A 19,118-nucleotide genomic window follows, 5' to 3' on the forward strand; every position below is an offset into this window, starting at 1 on the left:
TTGCTCTCCATTTTTAGACACCACTGTATCTGTAAAGACTGATCTGCTGACAGCCTGAAAGCAGAATAAAACTCTCCTATCCTTTTACAGCCAAGGAAGTTGCTTCTGTTTGATCTGCAACTGCTAAACCAGCCAATTGATGGGTTGACAGTTTGAGAACACAAGCAAATGTGACAGTTAGCAATCTTGGCATTCCAGGAATGTAACTGTTTTTTGATATTGCTAAATCGATGGTTTTAGTACAGCCTTATTGGTTTACTGTTGTTTCTGGGCTCTGGGCTTCAGCAAAATGGCAGCCTCCAGCAGGAAGAAACAGGAGCAATGATGGAGGTAATTTACAGCACACACTCCTTTTGGTAGTATAATTATTAATGTGCAATGTATGTTCCTTGCTAAAGAACATTATTTTGTTTAAAGCTCCACTTTAAAAAAAAATAATAATAATACTGTTATCTTAAGTAATGTCATTGCTGAATAAACTGGCCCATAACAGAAATGTAAAAATTGCACTGTCCATAGGCGGTGAACAGGTGTGAGAAGGGAAGTGGCTCAGAAAGGAGAATTTTAGTTGTGTGTTTTGTTTTTTTTTTTTGTTTTTTTTTTTGTTTTTTTCTTAGAAGTACACTACAGAACTCCTAGATCCAAGTCATTGTCTGACTCTAGCGAATACTGATTGCAACTGCAAGGAGTTAGAGTAATATACATTTTAATGATGCCCCATGAAGAGTGAAAATTAAAGTGGTTCTAAAACCTTAAGGATTTTCACCTTAATGCATTAAGGTGAAAAACCTTCTGTGCTGCAGATCCCCCCAGCCTCCCTTATTCTTACCTGAGCCCAATCCAATCCAGCGATGTGCACGAGAGCAGCGGCTCTTGCTACTGTCTCCCTCCTCAGGCTTCCACTGCTGTCAGTCAAATGCCGTGATATGGCAGCGGGGGGGGGGGGCAGGGCCTAGCCTGGTTTGCTTGGGTGCGAGCATGCATGGGTGCCCCCCCCCCCCCCCTGGAGAGCGGCTTTCTGTGTGGGCACCCACTGAAGAGGGGGACCTTGAGCGCTGGAAGGGGACCCCATAAGAAGAGGATCAGGGCTGCTCTGTGCAAAAGCATTGCACAGAGCAGGTAAGTATAGACATGTTTTGTTATTTTTATTTTTTTTAAATGTTGGTTTAATAAGACTTTAAGTTCTGTTTGGAATGAGCAGTGTGAACTTGTGAGTGTTGCTCATAGTGTGCCCGAGCTGCCTCTGTGCAGCTGCAGTCAAAACCAAAGTCAATAGCCAAAGTCTCATCCAAGTTGCACCCATCCAAACTTGCATCAAAGTCACAATGGAAATCTTACGACCATTTGCACAAGTGTAAATGGAGTCCAATTCATTTCATGAATAAATTTATACTGCCAGCTGTTCTAGGATGCCTGCAACATACCTCATTTGGGCTAATCTGCTTTTTAAATGTTGTCATCTGGGTGTTTGTTTTATTTATAGCATTTATACCTTATCCTGTTCTCTTTAGATCCTATAGTCCAGATTGCTGTAGACAATTCAAGGAATATTTTATACACTCGCTCTGAGAAAGGAGTACTACAGGTAAATTATGTCCTTGTACCCACACTAAAACTGTCCTTGGAAGAAAACCGTTAAATTAGTAAACTTAATCCTGGTTTTGTCTTACAGCAGAACTTATATAATTTTTGTATTATTTAAACATCTGAAATTGCAAGTTAGAAATGGTGCCTGTATGACTGTGCCCTTTTGGAATGTTGCACTGTATTGTACTATTTGGATTATTACTGACTGTAGCATTGTTGGTTCTCCAATAAATCCAATAAACTTTATGCCTGTAGAAAAAAAATACCTGCAAAACTAGCACAGTGCAAGACCTGGTATTTTCTCTTCAAGCTGACTAGCCCAGAGGTTATAGGCTTTCTACACATCCATAGTATGTCATTTATGCTTCTACATTTGCAATATGGGCAGAGACCATCAGTGTGACTCCTTCCAATCCTGTCCTCTGTATTGCTTCTCATTTGTTGACCGCTGCTTTATAAAGCCAACAAATGGCTTAAATGCGGGGGGGGTTAGCCATCCTATTGCACCCTCAGGTCTTGACAAAGAATAAAACAAATTTGTTCCTATGGAGAACTCCCTCTAAGAGAAGGATTACATAATTTCCCTCAGCCTCATCACCTCCCTCTAATGCTGATTAACAAACTAGGCAAGTTGGCATATGGACAACAATTACAAATAAATCAAAAGGTAACAAAATTTAACAAGGATACATGCATGTACAATTTTTAACTCATTTCATTGTGCTTGTGAAAAAGAGATACTTTAGTTTGTTTTTTTAAGGACTAGAACCTCTGTCCAGTTTTACTTCTACTTCCCGTCAGGAGGTTTACACTCGCTTCTCTCCCAGCTGTTAAAAGAACATAAGTAGAGGCAATGAGGCTGATTTATTAAAGGATTGAAGGTTGTTCCCACAACAGTGTGCATCACTTAATTTATTATATGAACATTCTCAAGTCCTTTAGTAAATCAATATGACCCCATGGGGATTTCCTTTGTTTTTTTTGGGGGGGGTGTTCTCTCTCTCTCTGTTCAGAAAACTAGTAGAATGCACTTCATGGTCTTCCCTTTTTGAAAACCTCATGTAACAGGATTTATTATGCGGTCTCGCATGGTGTCCTCCTTAGCCTGGTCCGGTCACAGGCTAAATGGAGTTCAGCTTACATAATTACTGTTTACTCAACCCCATCCTATCAAGAATTATGTAATATGTTTTGCACATAGTTCCACATTAACCCATTTTCCAGCCGCCCTATAGCAGAAATACTGCTGCAGGGCTGCGCAAAATCGTGTGTGTATATATACATGATTTTGCATTTCTGGGTAGGGGGCGCACATGCACCCTACCTGCGCCGTCATTGGCGGTCTCAACTGTCGATCACCGGGTCCCGGCCGCTGATCGGCGAGTATCCCTGACGGAAGAGATCTGTATGTAAACAATACCGATCTTTCCCCTGTCCGCTTCTGCACATTGGTTTGTGTTGCTCTGCACAGCAGAGCAATTCAAGGCAATGTGTTGACACAGTGAAACACACACAGTAAAACCACACACAGTTAACCCTTTGATCACCCCAGATTTTAACCCCTTCCTGCCCAGTGCCATTTAGTACGTATCAGTGATTTTTATTAGCACTGATCACTGTATTAGTGTCACTGGGGATGTCAGTGACAGTCAGTTCCCACCCAGTGTCAGAATGCCCACCACAGTCCTGCAATAAGTCGCTGATCGCCGCTTTCAAGTAAACCAATTAATTTACTTGTATTGGGATTGTTTATTAGCAAAGTCATGTAGCAGAATACATTTTGGCCTAAATTTATGATGAAAATGTATTTTTTTTTTCTTACTGGACATGTTTAATAGCAAAAAGTCAAAAATATTGTTTTTTGGTTTTGTTTTTTTTTCTCAAAATTGGCAGTCTTTTTTTTTTTTTTTCTGTTTTTTATAGCGCAAAAAATAAAAACTGCACAGGTAATCAAATACCACTGAAAGAAAGCTCCATTTGTGGAAAAGAAAGGACATAAATTTAATTTGGGTGTAGTGTTGCATGACTGCGCAATTGTCAGTTAAAGTAACACAGCGCTATATCACAAAAACTGGCCTGGTCAGGAAGGGGGGTAAATCCTCTAGAGGGCAAGTGGTTAATTGAAGAATCCTTGTAATCCTCATTGTAATCTGTATTTCCAATTATTACATTGTAAACTGTGTATTAAACCAGTGGTAATTTTTATTATTGGCTATCTGAAATGATCTTTGTGTTTTTTAAAATGTAGAGGTTTGCACAATTGAGCTATCTATCCTATTCAGAATTATGAAAATGTTGTTTTCTATTCCAGGCTTATGACTTGGGACAAGATGGTAATGCAATGAGTAGGGTGGCGTCCCTGTCACAGAATGCAATAGTCTCTGCAGCGGGTAACATTGCCAGGTAATTGAGCACCCCACAGTACATTTATTTAACTCAGGTTCTTTTATAGCGCCGTCAATTTATGCAGCAATATATGTGTATGTGCGTGCGTGTGTATGTATGTGTGTGTGTGTGTGTATGTTGTCTTATATCACACAGCAAATATAACAGTTCTTTTCTAGAGAGATGCATTTAATCAGCTCAGAGACAATCCATAAAACCAAGGTACAGAGGAGGCTGATGACAGGGTACTTAGAACATTCATGCAGTCATCTGACACCTTCAGAGAACCCACTTTCTCCTCTCACACTCTCTCCTGACACAACTCAACCAAAAAAACTTTCCCTAATATACGCCTTTTCCCATTGGCCAAAGTGTTGAGCGATCTGACTGGTTGATTTTATGAGTGTGTTTGTTTGATCTTGTGTTAAAAGCAATGTGTCTAGACCTAGAACATCTGTATGGATAGCTTTTAATTAAAAAGTTAAATAGATACTCCTTGTCTTGTTTATGGCAAAACTGCAATCCTTAACAGCCTTGTTCAAAGGTGGCCACGTTGAAATTCTCTTCACCATAGACATATACACTATGAATATTTAAGACCTTTCCAAATCTAATCAGACAAACTTGCATTTTACAATTCTGGTAGATTTGCAAATAACCTGCTCTGAAACTCCCCATTACCTTCTGTATAAATGAACATAGTAGGGAGTCCTTGGCTATCCTTATAATCTCTTTTGCAGGATGTTAAGTAATCCCTTCCACCTGACATCCCAAAGTCATTTTAACAAATTGAAAAGCACTCTTTTACAGTAATCTGTGCCAGCACACACCAGCAGCAATGTGTTTTAATGTTGCTGTCTAGGGTGAATGAGCCCTATTGGGCATTAAGTACCTTTCTGTCTGTCAAATCCTGACGTGCCAGCCTGTCATTGCCTGTATATGTCAAGGCCTTCCTGCTGTGTCCTGCTTCCTCCAGTTGTCTTTTGAAGGAAAGAATGCAGGCATAATTCATAGCAGTCACCATATACCAGCAAGCCTTGGGTAAAGAGTTGCAGGTCTGTGGGTGATTGCTGAGAATTTGGTCCAGTAAGACATGTATTTTCCCCTAGGATTCTATGTCCACTGAAATGCATTTTATGTATTTTATTTATCTGGAAAAGCTCTTTGTATAGACATCCAAAAGCCCTGAGACTGCTGCTGGGTGCCGTCATTTTTGATGTGATGATGGCAGCCCCAGCAGACTTGGAGTTGTTGCTTATTTGACATTTTGTAGTATGCCCCTTCATTCCTCCCCTGACACCTACATCAAGTTTATGTAAAAATGTGAGAGAGGGGCAAAGGAACTGGGCCAGGACAGACAGTAATTCAACACTGCAAGAAGAGGAAAGGCCCATAATGTGCAAAGACAAAAGGGCTAAGTGCTTAGCTAGGAAATGGACTCTTCCTGACATAGCCAAAGTTGCTAGCAAGTGCAAAGGAAATCGAATAAAAGACATTTATAGACAGTAACAGTTGGTGACGGTCTTTTTAAAATTTCTTTTAGTAGGAAGATAATGAGTGAATGTTAGGAATTTGCTGCAAATTTTCGTAGCATATGCAAAAAAAAAGTGGTTTTCTTTTGTTTTGTTTTTTACTATAGTTACAATGTGCAAGTTTTAGTAAAGTTTCTGCTTTTGACAACAAAAGATGAAAACTGGGAAACTTTAGCACACGTTTCAGTTACCTGCTGTTTTGTGGAAGATGTTTTTGCACGAAGTCTTTGAGGATTGGTTACTCTGAATATGAGTACAGGCATGTCCTGTCACCCAATTTATTGCCAGAAATGCCTCCCCTTGTATGCACAACTTTTAAACCATAAAAAAAAATACATATAATGACAGGAAGACACAAGATTAGTTATGTTACCAGAACATGTACACAGTCTGTGACAAATAAGAAAACGTTTAAACCATTTGTAGGAGGAAGGAAAGTTGCCTTGCCAGAGGTTCACTTCACACCTTAGGTTTGGTCAGTAGTCAGTCCAACATAGGAAAACCAATGTAGAACACCATCATTATTAAAAAATAAATATATATATATATATATATATCTCAAATAAAAAGTCTGTTAATCACTATGCCTGGAAATGTTTGTTTTCTCTTTGTAATATTTTTATTCTTGCTTCCATTTAGGACTATAGACCGCACAGTATTTAAGCCCATAATTCAGATTGCTGTGATTGAAAAATCAGAATCTGTAAATTGTCACTTACTCGCAGTTACACATGCAGGTGAGTTCTCTTATCTGATGCATTAAAGTGGTTGTAAATGCTCAATGCTTTTTACCTTCATGCATTCTATGAATGAAGGTAAAAAAAACTTCTGTGTGCAGCAGTCCTCTAATCCCCGAATCCCGTAGCAATCCAGCAATGGAGTCTCAGCTCTCTTGGATATTTCCCTCTTCATTGGCTGAGACAGCAGCAGGAGCCATTGGCTCCCACGGCTGTCAATCACTGCCAGTGAGGTGTGAGAGGGGGTGAGGCCGTGCCACAGCCCCATGTGTGAATGAACACGCAGAGCAGTGGCTTGGGATCTAGCCTGCTTGGGTGCCCCCATAGCAAGCCTCTTGCTCAGGGTGCACTTGGCAGGAGAGGGGGGCCAGGAGCACCAACAGGGTACCCAAGAACAGGAGGATCTGGGGCTGCTTTGCGCAACAACACTGCACACAGCAGGTAAGTATGACGTGTTTGTTGTGTTTTTTTACTTTTAATTGCCTTTAATAACACTTTGATTAAAATATTTGTGCTGCAGCTACAGTCATACAGAAATCAGGATACAGTGCGAGCTGGGAATTATATTTTTGGGCATCTGAGGTTTGATTCTAATCTGCATTTTTTTAGGTCTTTATGCTGATTACATCTTTGGTCACATATAGATGACTATTGCACTGTTTTTTGGATTTTCAATCGTAAAATAAAACTTGCACATATCGATGAAACCTGAATATTTTACTTGCGTTTGTAGACTTTCATTTATATAAAGAACTTGGCAGCTGTGAAGATTATCCTTCCTTTTTTTTTTTTTTTCTTTTTTTTTCCATGCCCAAGCAAAAAGAATGTGAGGATACAATTGCAGACTGATATGCGGAAGTCTTTGGCATCAGTTGAAGTGGGAATTATCATAGTCCATTCTGTGCTCTACCTTAAAGTGGTATTAACCCAAAAGCAATACTGCGGATTGCCAGTTGTTAGATGTAGTGGCTGTATTAGGTGTTTTTAGGGGGTCTTTTTGTTTGTTTTCTTTAACTTGATGATCTGGCCTGTAAGTCCTACAGATGTAGCAGTTACAAGGTTGAGACAAAACGTTTGTCGCTGAGAGAGTGCTTACAATGATCACCTTTTATTTATGTAAAACCTTTATCCCAAAAGGAAAAAACTGTTGCTGTAACTGCTCAAAAAGTGTTATCTGGAGTTTGGCATCAATTTGTTTAGTGCATCTAAATCAACTAGTACTTGTAACACTCCCCTCCTCCCAGTGCCCCCGTGTAATCATGGAAGAATAGGCATCTTAATCAGCACATCTTGGTATAGTGATAATCTTGTCTATTATTCAAGTACAGTAACAGGCATCAAAGGCCGATGTTTTGGGACCTAGCAGAATCCCTTTTGATCACTCCTTCTTAAAAAGGGATCCTGAGAGGTCCCTAAAGATCTACCTTTGATGTCTGTTTACTTTGTGGGGCAGCACAGTGGCTAAATGGTTAGCACTTCCACCTGGCAGTACTAAGGTCGTTGGTTCGAATCCCAACCACGGCACCACCTGCCTGGAGTTTGCATGTTCTCCCTGTGCCTGCGTGGGTTTCCTCCAGGTACTCTGGTTTCCTTCCACACGCCAAAGACATGCTGGTAGGTTAATTGGATCCTGTCCAAATTGGCCCTAGTAGGTGTATGTATGAATGTAAGTTAGGGACCTCTTAGAGGGTTAGAGACTGATGTGAATGTATATTATACAGGATTTATATAGCGCCAACAGTTTGCTCAGCGCTTTACAAAATAAAGGGAGCCAATACAGTTCAATACAAAAGGGTTAGGAGGGCCCTGCTCCTTCGAGTTTACAATCTAAGAGATATATATGTAAAGCACTATAAAAATACCTGTAATAAATAAAGGACAAGATTATTACTATACCAAAGTGTGCTGGTGAAGATCCTTATTGTACGATGATTCCTCATATTCACTACATCATAGATGTCAGATCCAAAGTGATGAATCTTTGTTCAGCCCCCTGCTTTGGGTGTATTTCAGTGGATTTCAAATGCTTCTCAACTATTGCTACTGCTGTGCATTGGTCATTTTTCTAACAAAGATTTTAACTGCTGAGGTCCGCCTGGCTTCATGGATTTGCTCAGCCCTGATAATTTAAATAGGATTTTATTATTTGTGATTTGTCATGTTGGGTAGACGCTGTCACTTTGCAAAGATACGGTAACTTTGGGCTACATGGGCAAAGGCTTTGACCCCTGACCTCTCCTTCACTTGTAGCCATTAACACTACCTGGCACTTCTGGGCGTGTGACCTGATCCCCTTTGCCAGTACTTAGCAAATCACTAGGTCTGTGCCCTGTCACATGCCTAGAGAGTGATGTCGCCACTCCCCCTTGTTGCCGAAACTGCCGAATTCATTGCCCATGGAGCAAGGAATGGTGAGTGAGCGCAGGCAAGATGATTATAAGGGGGGTCAGGAGGGGTCCCTGTGTAGTGATACTATCACTTGCCCTAAATGGGCAAGGGGACGGTCCCTTTAAAGATATTAAGTCAGAAAATAACTATCTCTGTAATCTCCATGTTGTTTCCAATTACCTCAACTCCTGTGGATTCATATTTGTTTTATGCTGCGACACTTGTGGTGAAATGTAAACTCAGACAATTTTTTTCTGTTCCAGGGGTTCGTCTGTACTTTACTACCGGTCCGTTCAAACAACCAGCAACACGTCCAAGCACATTGGCATTGGTGCATGTCCGCCTACCGCCAGGATTCTCCGCCTCCTCCAATGTAGAAAAACCTTCAAAAGTCCACAAAGCTCTATATAACAATGGTGAGGCATGCATCATGCAAATGTTTATCAGTACAGGATGTTCAGCTTGATCAGCTAATTTAGCTTGGGAACCAATCAGCTTCCAGGTTTTATTGCTGAAGGTCTATTAAACAAGCTAGAGGTTAGAATCTGATTGGTTACCATGTACAGTTGCACCAGTTTTCATAAATCTTCCCCACAGCGTTGGCAGAAGTGAAGAGTAGTGGCAAGGTGATCTCCTGTTGAAGTGTCCAAAATTTACAGATTCAAGGACACATTCCACCTCTAACTGAAATTTAACTTTTTTTATTTGTTTTTTTTTTACTATTGTGAATTTGTTGTAAGAAAATACATCTATTTGTACAACAGTACATTGATGTTCTGTCTCTGTCAGGTGTTCTACTAATGGCCGCATCTGAAAATGAGGATCATGATATTCTCTGGTGCATCAACCATGACTCCTTCCCATTTCAGAAGCCATTGATGGAGATACAGGTGAGAACATAAAATTTTGAGTCACATTCTTTCTCATCTATTGAGGAACAAAGAAAGTCTTTTTTACTTTTGGATTATACTGCCACTATCACTTGGGTTATACTGGTGTGAACACTGGCAAGCAAAAAAATTGTTGGCCATCCCTGGATAACTCTTTTTACCATCAGCATGCAGTCCCCAATCTTAAGTTGATGTTTTGGGCCTGTTTGTGACCCACCTCTTTTGGACATGCCAAAAGTGAATTACTTCTTCTGCTCTTTAAATGATAAGTTCACCTTTATATTAAATGCACATTTGCAAAAAAAAGTGTATTTAGTATTTTTTGTATATTTTGTTGCAGGAGGGTGTAAACCATTGCCAAGCATGTCTCCTGTAGATCTGTCAGTATTTCTGCATGTACAGGCAAGCAGATAGGAAGAATCAATGAACTACTCCACAGCGCCATGGTAATTCATTGAGAAGTGACGCGACCAGGCAAAATTTGACAGCTAGCAAGAGGGGCGGGAGATCCCCCGCTAGCTGTCAAAGCGAGTAGAGCAGGGGCCAGTCTGATCATAACTTGTTACGTGTTACACCCTGAATGTGGGTGTAACATGTTATGAAAGGTTAACTCATCCTTTAATGGATGAGAAATAGGATTTTTCACCATAAAAAAAAAATTTTCCCACTCCTCTGTGGTATAATGATGCTTTCAGTGCTACTTACCTCAAAATGGAGGCGTGCAGGTAGTAGGATGGGTTATACCCTGGACTGGCTTGCAGTTTTTTGTTCACCTTTGTCCAATCCCTACTGTAAGCAAGATAGCCTGAAAGTGATTTGCTTCCTGTGTCCCCCCAGTGGACTCAAACAAATATATTCTACAATAAGTACAATAAGTACAAAAAGATCCTATTCATCGAAATCAATAAACCTTCATCCCATTTACTGGATTTAACCCCCCCCCCCCCCTTCCTTACTACATTTCTAAAGCAAGGACACAATCCAGGAGACAAGTGGACTGGCATTCATTTTTTCCCTCTGCTGCTTGCTTTATTTTTTTTTTTTTCGACAAGTTGCTGCTGGGCAGATTAAAAAAAACAGCAAAAACGTGTCCAAAAAGCAGTGCTTGCGTTTTTATATGCGGTTCCATTGAAGTCTATTGGATTAAAACCGCAAACTGCTCCGGGAAAAGAACTCCCTAACCCTTTCCAAAAAATTTGCCCGCAAAAATTGCATAGATGTGAATGTGATCCATAGGAAATCATGATAAATGGCATGCACTGCGTTCCTGCAAAACGCATAGAAAAACGAACAGGTGTGAACCTAGCCTAAGTGAGGAGAAATCTCTGTAACAGAGGTAAAGATAATGGTATAAATCTGACAAGAGTTCCAATCTGTGGCATGGTGTTATCAAGTGTGGGGGGTTTTTGGGCATACAAAGCTGTGGCTTCACAGTTTTGGAAAATAAACTTTTTTGTGGGGCTCTTGGTTAGAAAGTGATCAGTCTTCCTTTTATATAGAAGAGAACTGTATTAACATCTCAGCCTATATCAACCTTGTCAATATGGTGGCTTTTATTTGACAATATAATCTTGCGATAGTGCAGTTATATCTTATGAATGAACTGTATATGCAATTTTTCCTACTTGTCTAGTTTCAGTGTTTTCTGGTAAGATTTCATATTTATTGCTATGTACTTTTTAATACTATATTCTCCTTTTGCTTGACACATGACCACTGTTTTTTTTTTATACAGGTAACTGTTCATGTGGATGGCCATTCTTGGGCTCTTTCTTCCATTGATGAAGGCCAGGTGGAAAAGATAATGACTCCATTAAACAAAGACATCATCCCTGTTACTGACTCTCCTGTTATGATTCGACAGCACATGGTTCCCCCAAAGAAGTTTGTTCTGCTCTCTGCAAAGGTTTGTCTGACGTTTGATCCCACTCGGTCTACAGAAAGGTATAGCTAAAGGCAAAATTTTTCAGTTTTGAATAGAGTGGAGGGGGATTAGAACACTTGCCAGATTTTTATTGCTGTGCCCCGTTGGGAGATTCACCCGTTCTACTTGTTCTGTTTTATGATTATTACCAAAGGTGACGGTGTAAGAAAAACCCATTTTGGTTGTTCCTAGATTATTAATAGCGGGCAAATCTTATACAGGGGATACTAGTTCTGATGACCCTGGTGATAACCAGGGATTCACTTACTTTAAAGAGATTTCCTATAACTTCTTGCTTCAGCTATGGGACATGAAATGAAGGTATCTCTCCAGATACAGATGGCAAAAAAAATCTGAAAGGGGCTATGACCTTCCCTTGCTCTATGCAAAATGGAAAAAAAAGTTTTGCCTTTATGTCTATTTGTGTTTAATTGCATGCCAAACAACACAGAGGACTTTAAATTCCTGACTGCTTGGCTTGTGCTAGGATTATGACAGGTGTATACACATGGACCAAAAAAAGAGAAATCCCTCCCGCAGGTATAATCCCCTCCAGCTCAGCTAAGCTTCAGTTTTTAGCTACTTTTCTTAGATGATGGATGTGCCTACAGATTCCTCTCTGAAGATTTCCTTGTGTGGGATTAGTTTCGGGATTTCCTGCCCGGTTTTTCACGCCTCTGATGGTATTGAGGAGAATTTCATTCTGATCAAGCACTATGGCCAAGGATCTTATCTGGAGCAGGGATGGCCTGCAATGTTTCTAGTCGGGGCTGAATCCTGGGGCAGCCATCTCTGAGTACAGCTTATTTGATGATGCATCAAAGGAAAATCCTCATTATGATGAAGAGGAGGAAGTTGTTTAGGATCCGTAATCCTCTGTGGGCAAGCCCTCCCAGGAGAAATCTCAGGATCCAAATCCACACTAGAACATGGTTGGCTTCCTAGCAGGTGTGGTGTGCACTAACCGGCTGTCAGATTCCTCTTCCCCTAAAGAGAAAGGTGAAGGTGATGGTGAGAAACCAGTAGCACCTTTTGGAATTTTAAGCAAACAACCGTGAACTCTAAACAAAGGCGTGCCTCCGACTTTCAAAAGAACAAAACCCTTATCCTCTGGTTCTAAGGGCCAATGCTTCTCAGAGAGAAATTGCAGCCGCCTGGATTCAGTATGTCACAGATGACTAGGTCTGCAGGGTGGGGTCCAGAAGCTAAAATTCGAGTTTAGTTGCTATCCCCCTTCATGATTTGTACACACAAGAGTATGTTCAGATTCAATAAGGGGGTGGTCTTCTTTGCAGCTCTGAAAAGACTTTCTCATAAAGTCATGGCACCTGTGTCGTTAGTGGACAGGTCTTACAGCTTCTTTTCAAACTTCTTCATGGTTCCCAAGTGAATCAGATGTCTGGTCTATTCTGAACCTCCAAAGGTTTCAAGTTCCTGAAGGTAGAAAAATTCAGGATGCAGCATACCCTGTCAGTGACTGCTTTGCTTTATGGGGTAACTTCCTGGCATCCTTGGATATCAAGGATGCCTACCTAAACTTCCTCATTTGCTGCCTTCACCAGTGGTTTCTGCAATTCAAAGAGGAGTCTTACTTCAGCTTGTGACAATGCCTTTTGGCCTGTCCACAACCCCGTAGAGTGTATACCATGGTGTTGGCCCCAGTTCTGGGGTTGTAAAGAACCCTTTTGTAGGGCACCTGGATGACCTGCTTCTCAATGAACATTTGGCTCAGAAGCTGACATCAAATGTCCAACAGACTACAGATCCTGGGAAGATTCAGTTGAGGCGCAAAACCTCTTTAAGTACTTAAGCTTAGACCTTGACATGTCTCAGGCAAAGGTACTACTTATGTAGGAGAAATGCCTGTGTCTTTCATCCCTGGTGGAGTCCCTGTGGTTGTTGGGGAGTCGCTTTATTCAGTCCTGCATGAATGTGCTGGGGAACCATGAAAACAACTGGAAGTTGCCGATCACCATCCTGGGATATTGAGCAGCACGTCTGGCGCTCCTGCACTGGTCTGTCTACCTTTGTGGAAAAAGAAAAGCAGAGACATCGCTCCTACCTCCCCACTCATTTGGTGGAATTATCTTGCTTCTGTGCCCTGCTCTTGGCCTCCACAAGCCCCACCAGATACAAACAGGTAAATAGAAAAGCCTGCAAGTCAGGGACTCCACAGGAAACCTCAATCCTTATTATCTTCTATAAAGGGAAATGCAAACCAGAATACAAAAGTACTGACACGTTTCAAACGACAAGGGCCTTACACATTCACATCCTTTTATACTCTTCTTTACCTCCACCCTCAAAACTGAGGGGAGGGGTAAAATTAACCCTTCAAGGTCAACAAGATAATAAGGCTGTAATGCGCTAGCACTTTTGTATGCTGGTTTGCACTCCCCTTTATAGAAGATAATAAAGCTTGTTGTTTCCTGAGGAGTCACCAAGTCGCTAGATCTTCTATTTACTTGCTTGTATCTGTCTACCTTTGCGGTCTTTCCATCAGGGTGTAGTCGGACAATGTCACGGCTGTGGCATGCATTAATCTAAAAGGAGGGACAAGAAGTTGAGATGCTCAAGAAGAAACTGACCTGATCTTGTGTTGGGCAGAACTTCATGTTCCGGCCCTCTTTTATGTGCACATTCCCAGCATGCAAAATTGGATGACAGACATTTTCAGCTGAATCTAGGTGAATGCAGAGATTTGTTTGGTGTGAGGCCAGTAAGTTTCACCCCTGACAGTATATTGTGGGACGCATTTTTACTTTTTTCCAGTCTGGTGAGGAGGTGTCTCTGGCTTTATGTACCATCAAGTGACCGATATCGACCTTGGCCAGTGTGTTTCAGAGTCTTATTCCTTGGTAAAAGCCTTTGTACAGGGTGTTAGATGGATTGTTGGCCTGTGCAACCCTCCCTGGGCTATTAAGCATCAAACTCCTGTACAAGTTGGCAAAACTGCTGTCTGGTTTTCTTTTCACACATTTACTAAGCTCTACTAGGTAGATCACACCTCTGCAGATGCCAGTTTTGGGTGAAATTTGAAGGCTTTGTAGTTGGGGGTTTTAGCCTATTCTTTTCGTGTGTTGCCCTTATTAATATGAAGTCCTCTGATATACTCAAAAAAAAGGGGTATTTTACGGGTAAACCAAAAGTTCTAATTTTATTTTTTTTAATGGTGACTTGCTCTTTTTGGATTACAGGGGAGTCACATCTTCCATAAGCTTAGACCTGTGGATCAGCTGCGACACCTTCTTGTCACCAATACTGGAGGAGATGGGGAAGAAATTGAGAGGTTTTTTAAACTGCACCAGGTAACAACATTCAGAAACTAGTATATATGCAGAGACCTCAATAAATAATCATAGCATTTTCTGTTCTGTATTTTCTTCATGTATTCTGTTCAACACAAAAAAGTGACATGGAAAGGGAAATTTAAAATAATGCATATATGGTATGTTTTCATTCTTACCCCTTGCAGCTAGCAGATGTGTGCACATGGTACTCTGGGTTTTAGATGGTTTACTTTTTCCTGTGAACGAATTCGAAGGATTTTAGATTACATACAGTTGAGTGACTTGGAGAAGGGAAACCCACACATTTCCACTGGAGACAGTGCCCATTTGGATTTTTGGCCTGCAGGAGCAGTCAGCAACTTAAGAGTTGAGTTTTCTTGTTAGAAAGCCTAGTATTGTCTGCAGACATTGTAGCATAAAAGCCCCCTGTACTAAATTTTTCCTTTATAAGATAAGGATCTATATCACAAATATAATGCATATAAATATTTTTAAATGTATTTGAAGTAAAACCAATAGCCTTTGCTAAAGAAAAAAAAGTGATTACCCGTAGGCTCAATGCCACCTATTTATTTATTTTTTGTTAAGGCGGTATTAAACCCACAAACAAAAATGTAATATGTTGCAGCTTACCAATCATTAGATGTGGTGATTGCATCAGTTTACTTTTCTTTACTTTTCTTTGCTTTTTCCCCTGGTGATCTGGCCAGTAGCGCACACCTTGTATTAGTGAGATACCACTCTGGAGGACTGAGCACAGGACACAGCAGACGGCAGCATTGTCAGGCTGGGGAGTGGGAGTGTTGAAGGTATTAGCAGATTTAAATGCAAGAACAAATTGAAGCAAAACTCCAGCTCATACTTTTATAGTCAGTTAGAGCAGTTTTTGGATAAAGGTTTTACATGACTAAATAAAAGCTGATCATTTTAATCACCCCTGTCTGTGGTAATTGGATTGTCCCATCAATGTGAACTGATACATTCTGCTGGGGAGATGGAACTTTTGAAAAACAACAGGCTTACTTGCTGAAACACCAGATGAGAATAGAAAGAGCCTAAAAAAGGAAACTAATACAGCCATCACCTCCTAAGAATTGGTAAGCTGCAATATAATGTTTGCTTCAGAGTATAATACCACATTAAAAGGAGTCCTAGCAGGTATGAAAAATAGAAGCTTTAGTTACTACAGTATACTTATCTTCTAGCGTTAAGCCCCATTTCCTGTAGCCTAGGCCATTGTGGACATGCCCCGGGGGGGGGGGGGGGGCACATCACCACACCAGCCTGGGTTCATGCTTCCCTTGGATAGCCCAGCACTCGCATTTCATTACATAAAATTCCAAAAACAACCTCCTGCGCTTAAATGGAATCCTATCCTTCAAAAGCTGCCGACACCAAACTTATACCCAAGTAAGTGAATGATCAATTAAAATAAATAGTGTAGCGCTAATAATACTAACAAATTACGTGTTAAAATGCACAAACTCTATATACATCTCCTACATATATCCAAGGTGATAAATCAATACATAAACAATAAAATAGTTGTGTCATACGTGAATTCCCTCACAGGGAATATTTAGTGAAAAAAGTGACAAATATGTATACTGGTGCACAAAATTAGTGAACAAATAATCAATTCAAAAAGTCCAAAATGATATAATAGTAATACGATAATTTGTGATGATCCTCACACTTCACTCTTCATGGAAGAATATATAATGTGCCGTATACATGGTACACACGTGCCAATCCTTTACCAGCCAAAATACCCCCTCACCTCCTTCATTAGACCCCACAGGGTCAACACGCTTTGAGGATCAAGTGATCCTATCAGAATGGGTCCCTCTCAGGCTTTCCCCTCACGTCTCCAGCCTCCAACCGACTAACAGCCAGCTCCTCACAGGATCATGATAAGACACAAACAGAGACCCTCCATAGTGCAACCGGTTTTTATTGCATCAAATTTAAAACTACAATAAGTATTACACTCACATTTGCCCACGAGTTTTCCAGCTTTTTACCACATGCTATGGGTGTACTCAACAGGGTGATCCAATATGGCCCCCACACCGGAAATGACGTCAACGGAAGCTCCTCCCCACGTACCGACGCGTTGCGCCACGCCCACCTCGTGACTTCATCAGGGTGATGAAGTCACGAGGTGGGCGTGGCGCAACGCGTCGGGACGTGGGGGAGGAGCTTCCAGTGACGTCATTTCCGGCGTGGGGGCCATATTGGATCACCCTGTTGAGTACACCCATGCAGGATAACCAAGGAGTGGCTCCGTAAGAAGCATATCAAGGTTCTGGAGTGGCCTAGCCAGTCTCCAGACCTAAATCCAATAGAACATCTTTGGAGGTAGCTGAAACTCCGTGTTGCTCAGCGACAGCCCCGAAACCTGACAGATCTAGAGGAGATCTGTGTGGAGGAGTGGGACAAAATCCCTGTTGCAGTGTGTGCAAACCTGGTCAAGGACTACAGGAAACGTCTGACCTCTGTAATTGCAAACAAAGGCTTCTGTACCAAATATTAACACTGATTTTCTCAGGTGTTCAAATACTTATGTTCAGCAGTGCAAGACAAATAAATTCTTTAAATATCATACAATGTGATTTCCTGAAGTTTTTTTTAAATTCTGTCTCTCAGAGTGGGAATGCACCTACAATGTGAATTTCAGACCCCTCCATGATTTCTAAGTGGGAGAACTTGCAAAATCGCAGGGTGTTCAAATACTTCTGTTCCTCACTGTATATCTAAACCCTGGAATTGTTGTGTGTTTTTTTTGTTTTTGGTTTTTTTTATCTGTTCAAGTTGCACTTCTTTTCTTTATGTTAAATTTAATATGACAGTGGTAACCTGTTTGTTTCAAAGGAGGATCAGGCTTGTGCAACATGTTTAATACTGGCATGCTCCTCATCTGCATCTGATCGGGAAGTGTCCACCTGGGCTACACGGGCATTTTTCAGGTATTTTCATTATGGTGTATGTTTTTCTTTTTCATCTATTGAGGGACACTTTAAAGTCTATCATCTTTGGGTTATACTGCTTGCCAACAGCATGCCTAAGATTTTTGCTAGTGCCCTAGGAGGATGGACGTCTTTTTAACTCTGAAGTTATGACTAACTTATTTCTTGCTAGCACTTCTTCAATTTTGTCTTTTGAGACCCTTTTCCACATCTCTACAATGTAGGCTGTCCAGTGTGGACATCCTTGATCTGGCTTTTAGAGTTCTGTGACTGGACCCCATTAGACTGGAAGCTGCAGGGCTAGCCTGTAAGTATCTTTCAGGCACTGGGCTTTGCATGAAGACAGGTTCAGCATTGAAGGATTCTACCGATCAGCAGATAGAATCCCTTCTCTAAACCTCTGTTCCTGCTGGCAGGCCCTGTCCTTTAACAAATTAAATCACAGCTAGAATATGGCAAACAATGGCAGAAGGTCAAAATCCTTTTAAAAATGTTTACTCTATGCTTGGACCGTAAATCTGGAGCATTTCTAAATCTGTCAATTTTACGATGCCTGTGGAAGGTGAAAGGGTTTTCCAGCAAGGTCTGTTATGGGATTTCACCCCAGTCTCCTCATTGTCCTCCATTCCTGCAAATAGGGCTGAGCTGGAGCCTAGCACTGTGAAGTCTAGACACTTCCTTGCTATGTTAGAATGTTGACCCATACAACCCTACTTAACAACTTTTGTGGGGGAAGGGGTTCCATGTACCTTCCCCCATTGGTCCCTTGTGATCTAATGGGATTCAACTTTTAATCTACAGTCTGTCTTCCTGGCTCCAGTTCTCTAGCACAGCTTATTTTCTTTGCAACTACAGTTCAGTTCACAAGCCACTGTCTCACAGGTAAAGTGGAGTTCCAGTCACACTGTAAAACAAATAAGTCAGCAGCTACAAAAACTGTAAAAAAAAAAAAAAAAACAGCCACTCACCTGTCCCTCGATCCCGCTGTGTCTTCTCCGCAGCGTGTTTCGCCAGCCAGTGTTTCCAGCGCCAGCATCTTCAGTGTGGGCACCCAGCTGTGACAGCTTGCAGCGTCACAGCCCGGGTGCCCACTGCACATGCGTGAGTATTGCTGCCTGAATGGCCCCATAGTCTTCTGTGACGTGTCATGGGAAGGGAGGGGGGGGGGCAACTTCCGCTTCTGATCGCCTGGGCAATTGCAGCGTATGTGGGAGCGGGTGAGATGCTCAGGCATTTAGGCAGGAGGGTGTGCTTAGCTGATAAAACCCCTTCACACCTCCCGAAAACTCCTGGTATGTATGACATTATGTGCCTAGGCATGGAAACCAGGAAGTAACTGAAGAAGTGTAAAAACCACTTTAGTCAAGTAAATATGCTACACCTTTCATAACAATAAAAAATGGTAAGTGTTGATTG

At 41.3% G+C, this 19,118-nt stretch overlaps 1 protein-coding gene across 1 annotated transcript in view; it reads left to right on the forward strand.

Moving 5' to 3' along the window:
* Window positions 1-19,118, forward strand: part of NUP155 (nucleoporin 155) — an 82,753-nt gene that overhangs the window by 14,462 nt on the left and 49,173 nt on the right. Inside the window, exons 8-15 of the mRNA XM_089687832.1 lie at window positions 1,512-1,585; window positions 3,899-3,990; window positions 6,144-6,241; window positions 8,893-9,045; window positions 9,419-9,519; window positions 11,255-11,425; window positions 14,641-14,751; window positions 17,608-17,702. Coding sequence (XP_089543958.1) covers window positions 1,512-1,585; window positions 3,899-3,990; window positions 6,144-6,241; window positions 8,893-9,045; window positions 9,419-9,519; window positions 11,255-11,425; window positions 14,641-14,751; window positions 17,608-17,702 — 895 coding nt within the window. The remainder of the gene's footprint in view (window positions 1-1,511; window positions 1,586-3,898; window positions 3,991-6,143; window positions 6,242-8,892; window positions 9,046-9,418; window positions 9,520-11,254; window positions 11,426-14,640; window positions 14,752-17,607; window positions 17,703-19,118) is intronic.

This window comes from Staurois parvus, unplaced genomic scaffold (genome assembly GCF_062004578.1).
Source record: "Staurois parvus isolate SC_StPar_1 unplaced genomic scaffold, SC_StPar_1.0 ptg000438l, whole genome shotgun sequence".
In the NCBI taxonomy this organism is placed as follows: domain Eukaryota; kingdom Metazoa; phylum Chordata; class Amphibia; order Anura; family Ranidae; genus Staurois; species Staurois parvus.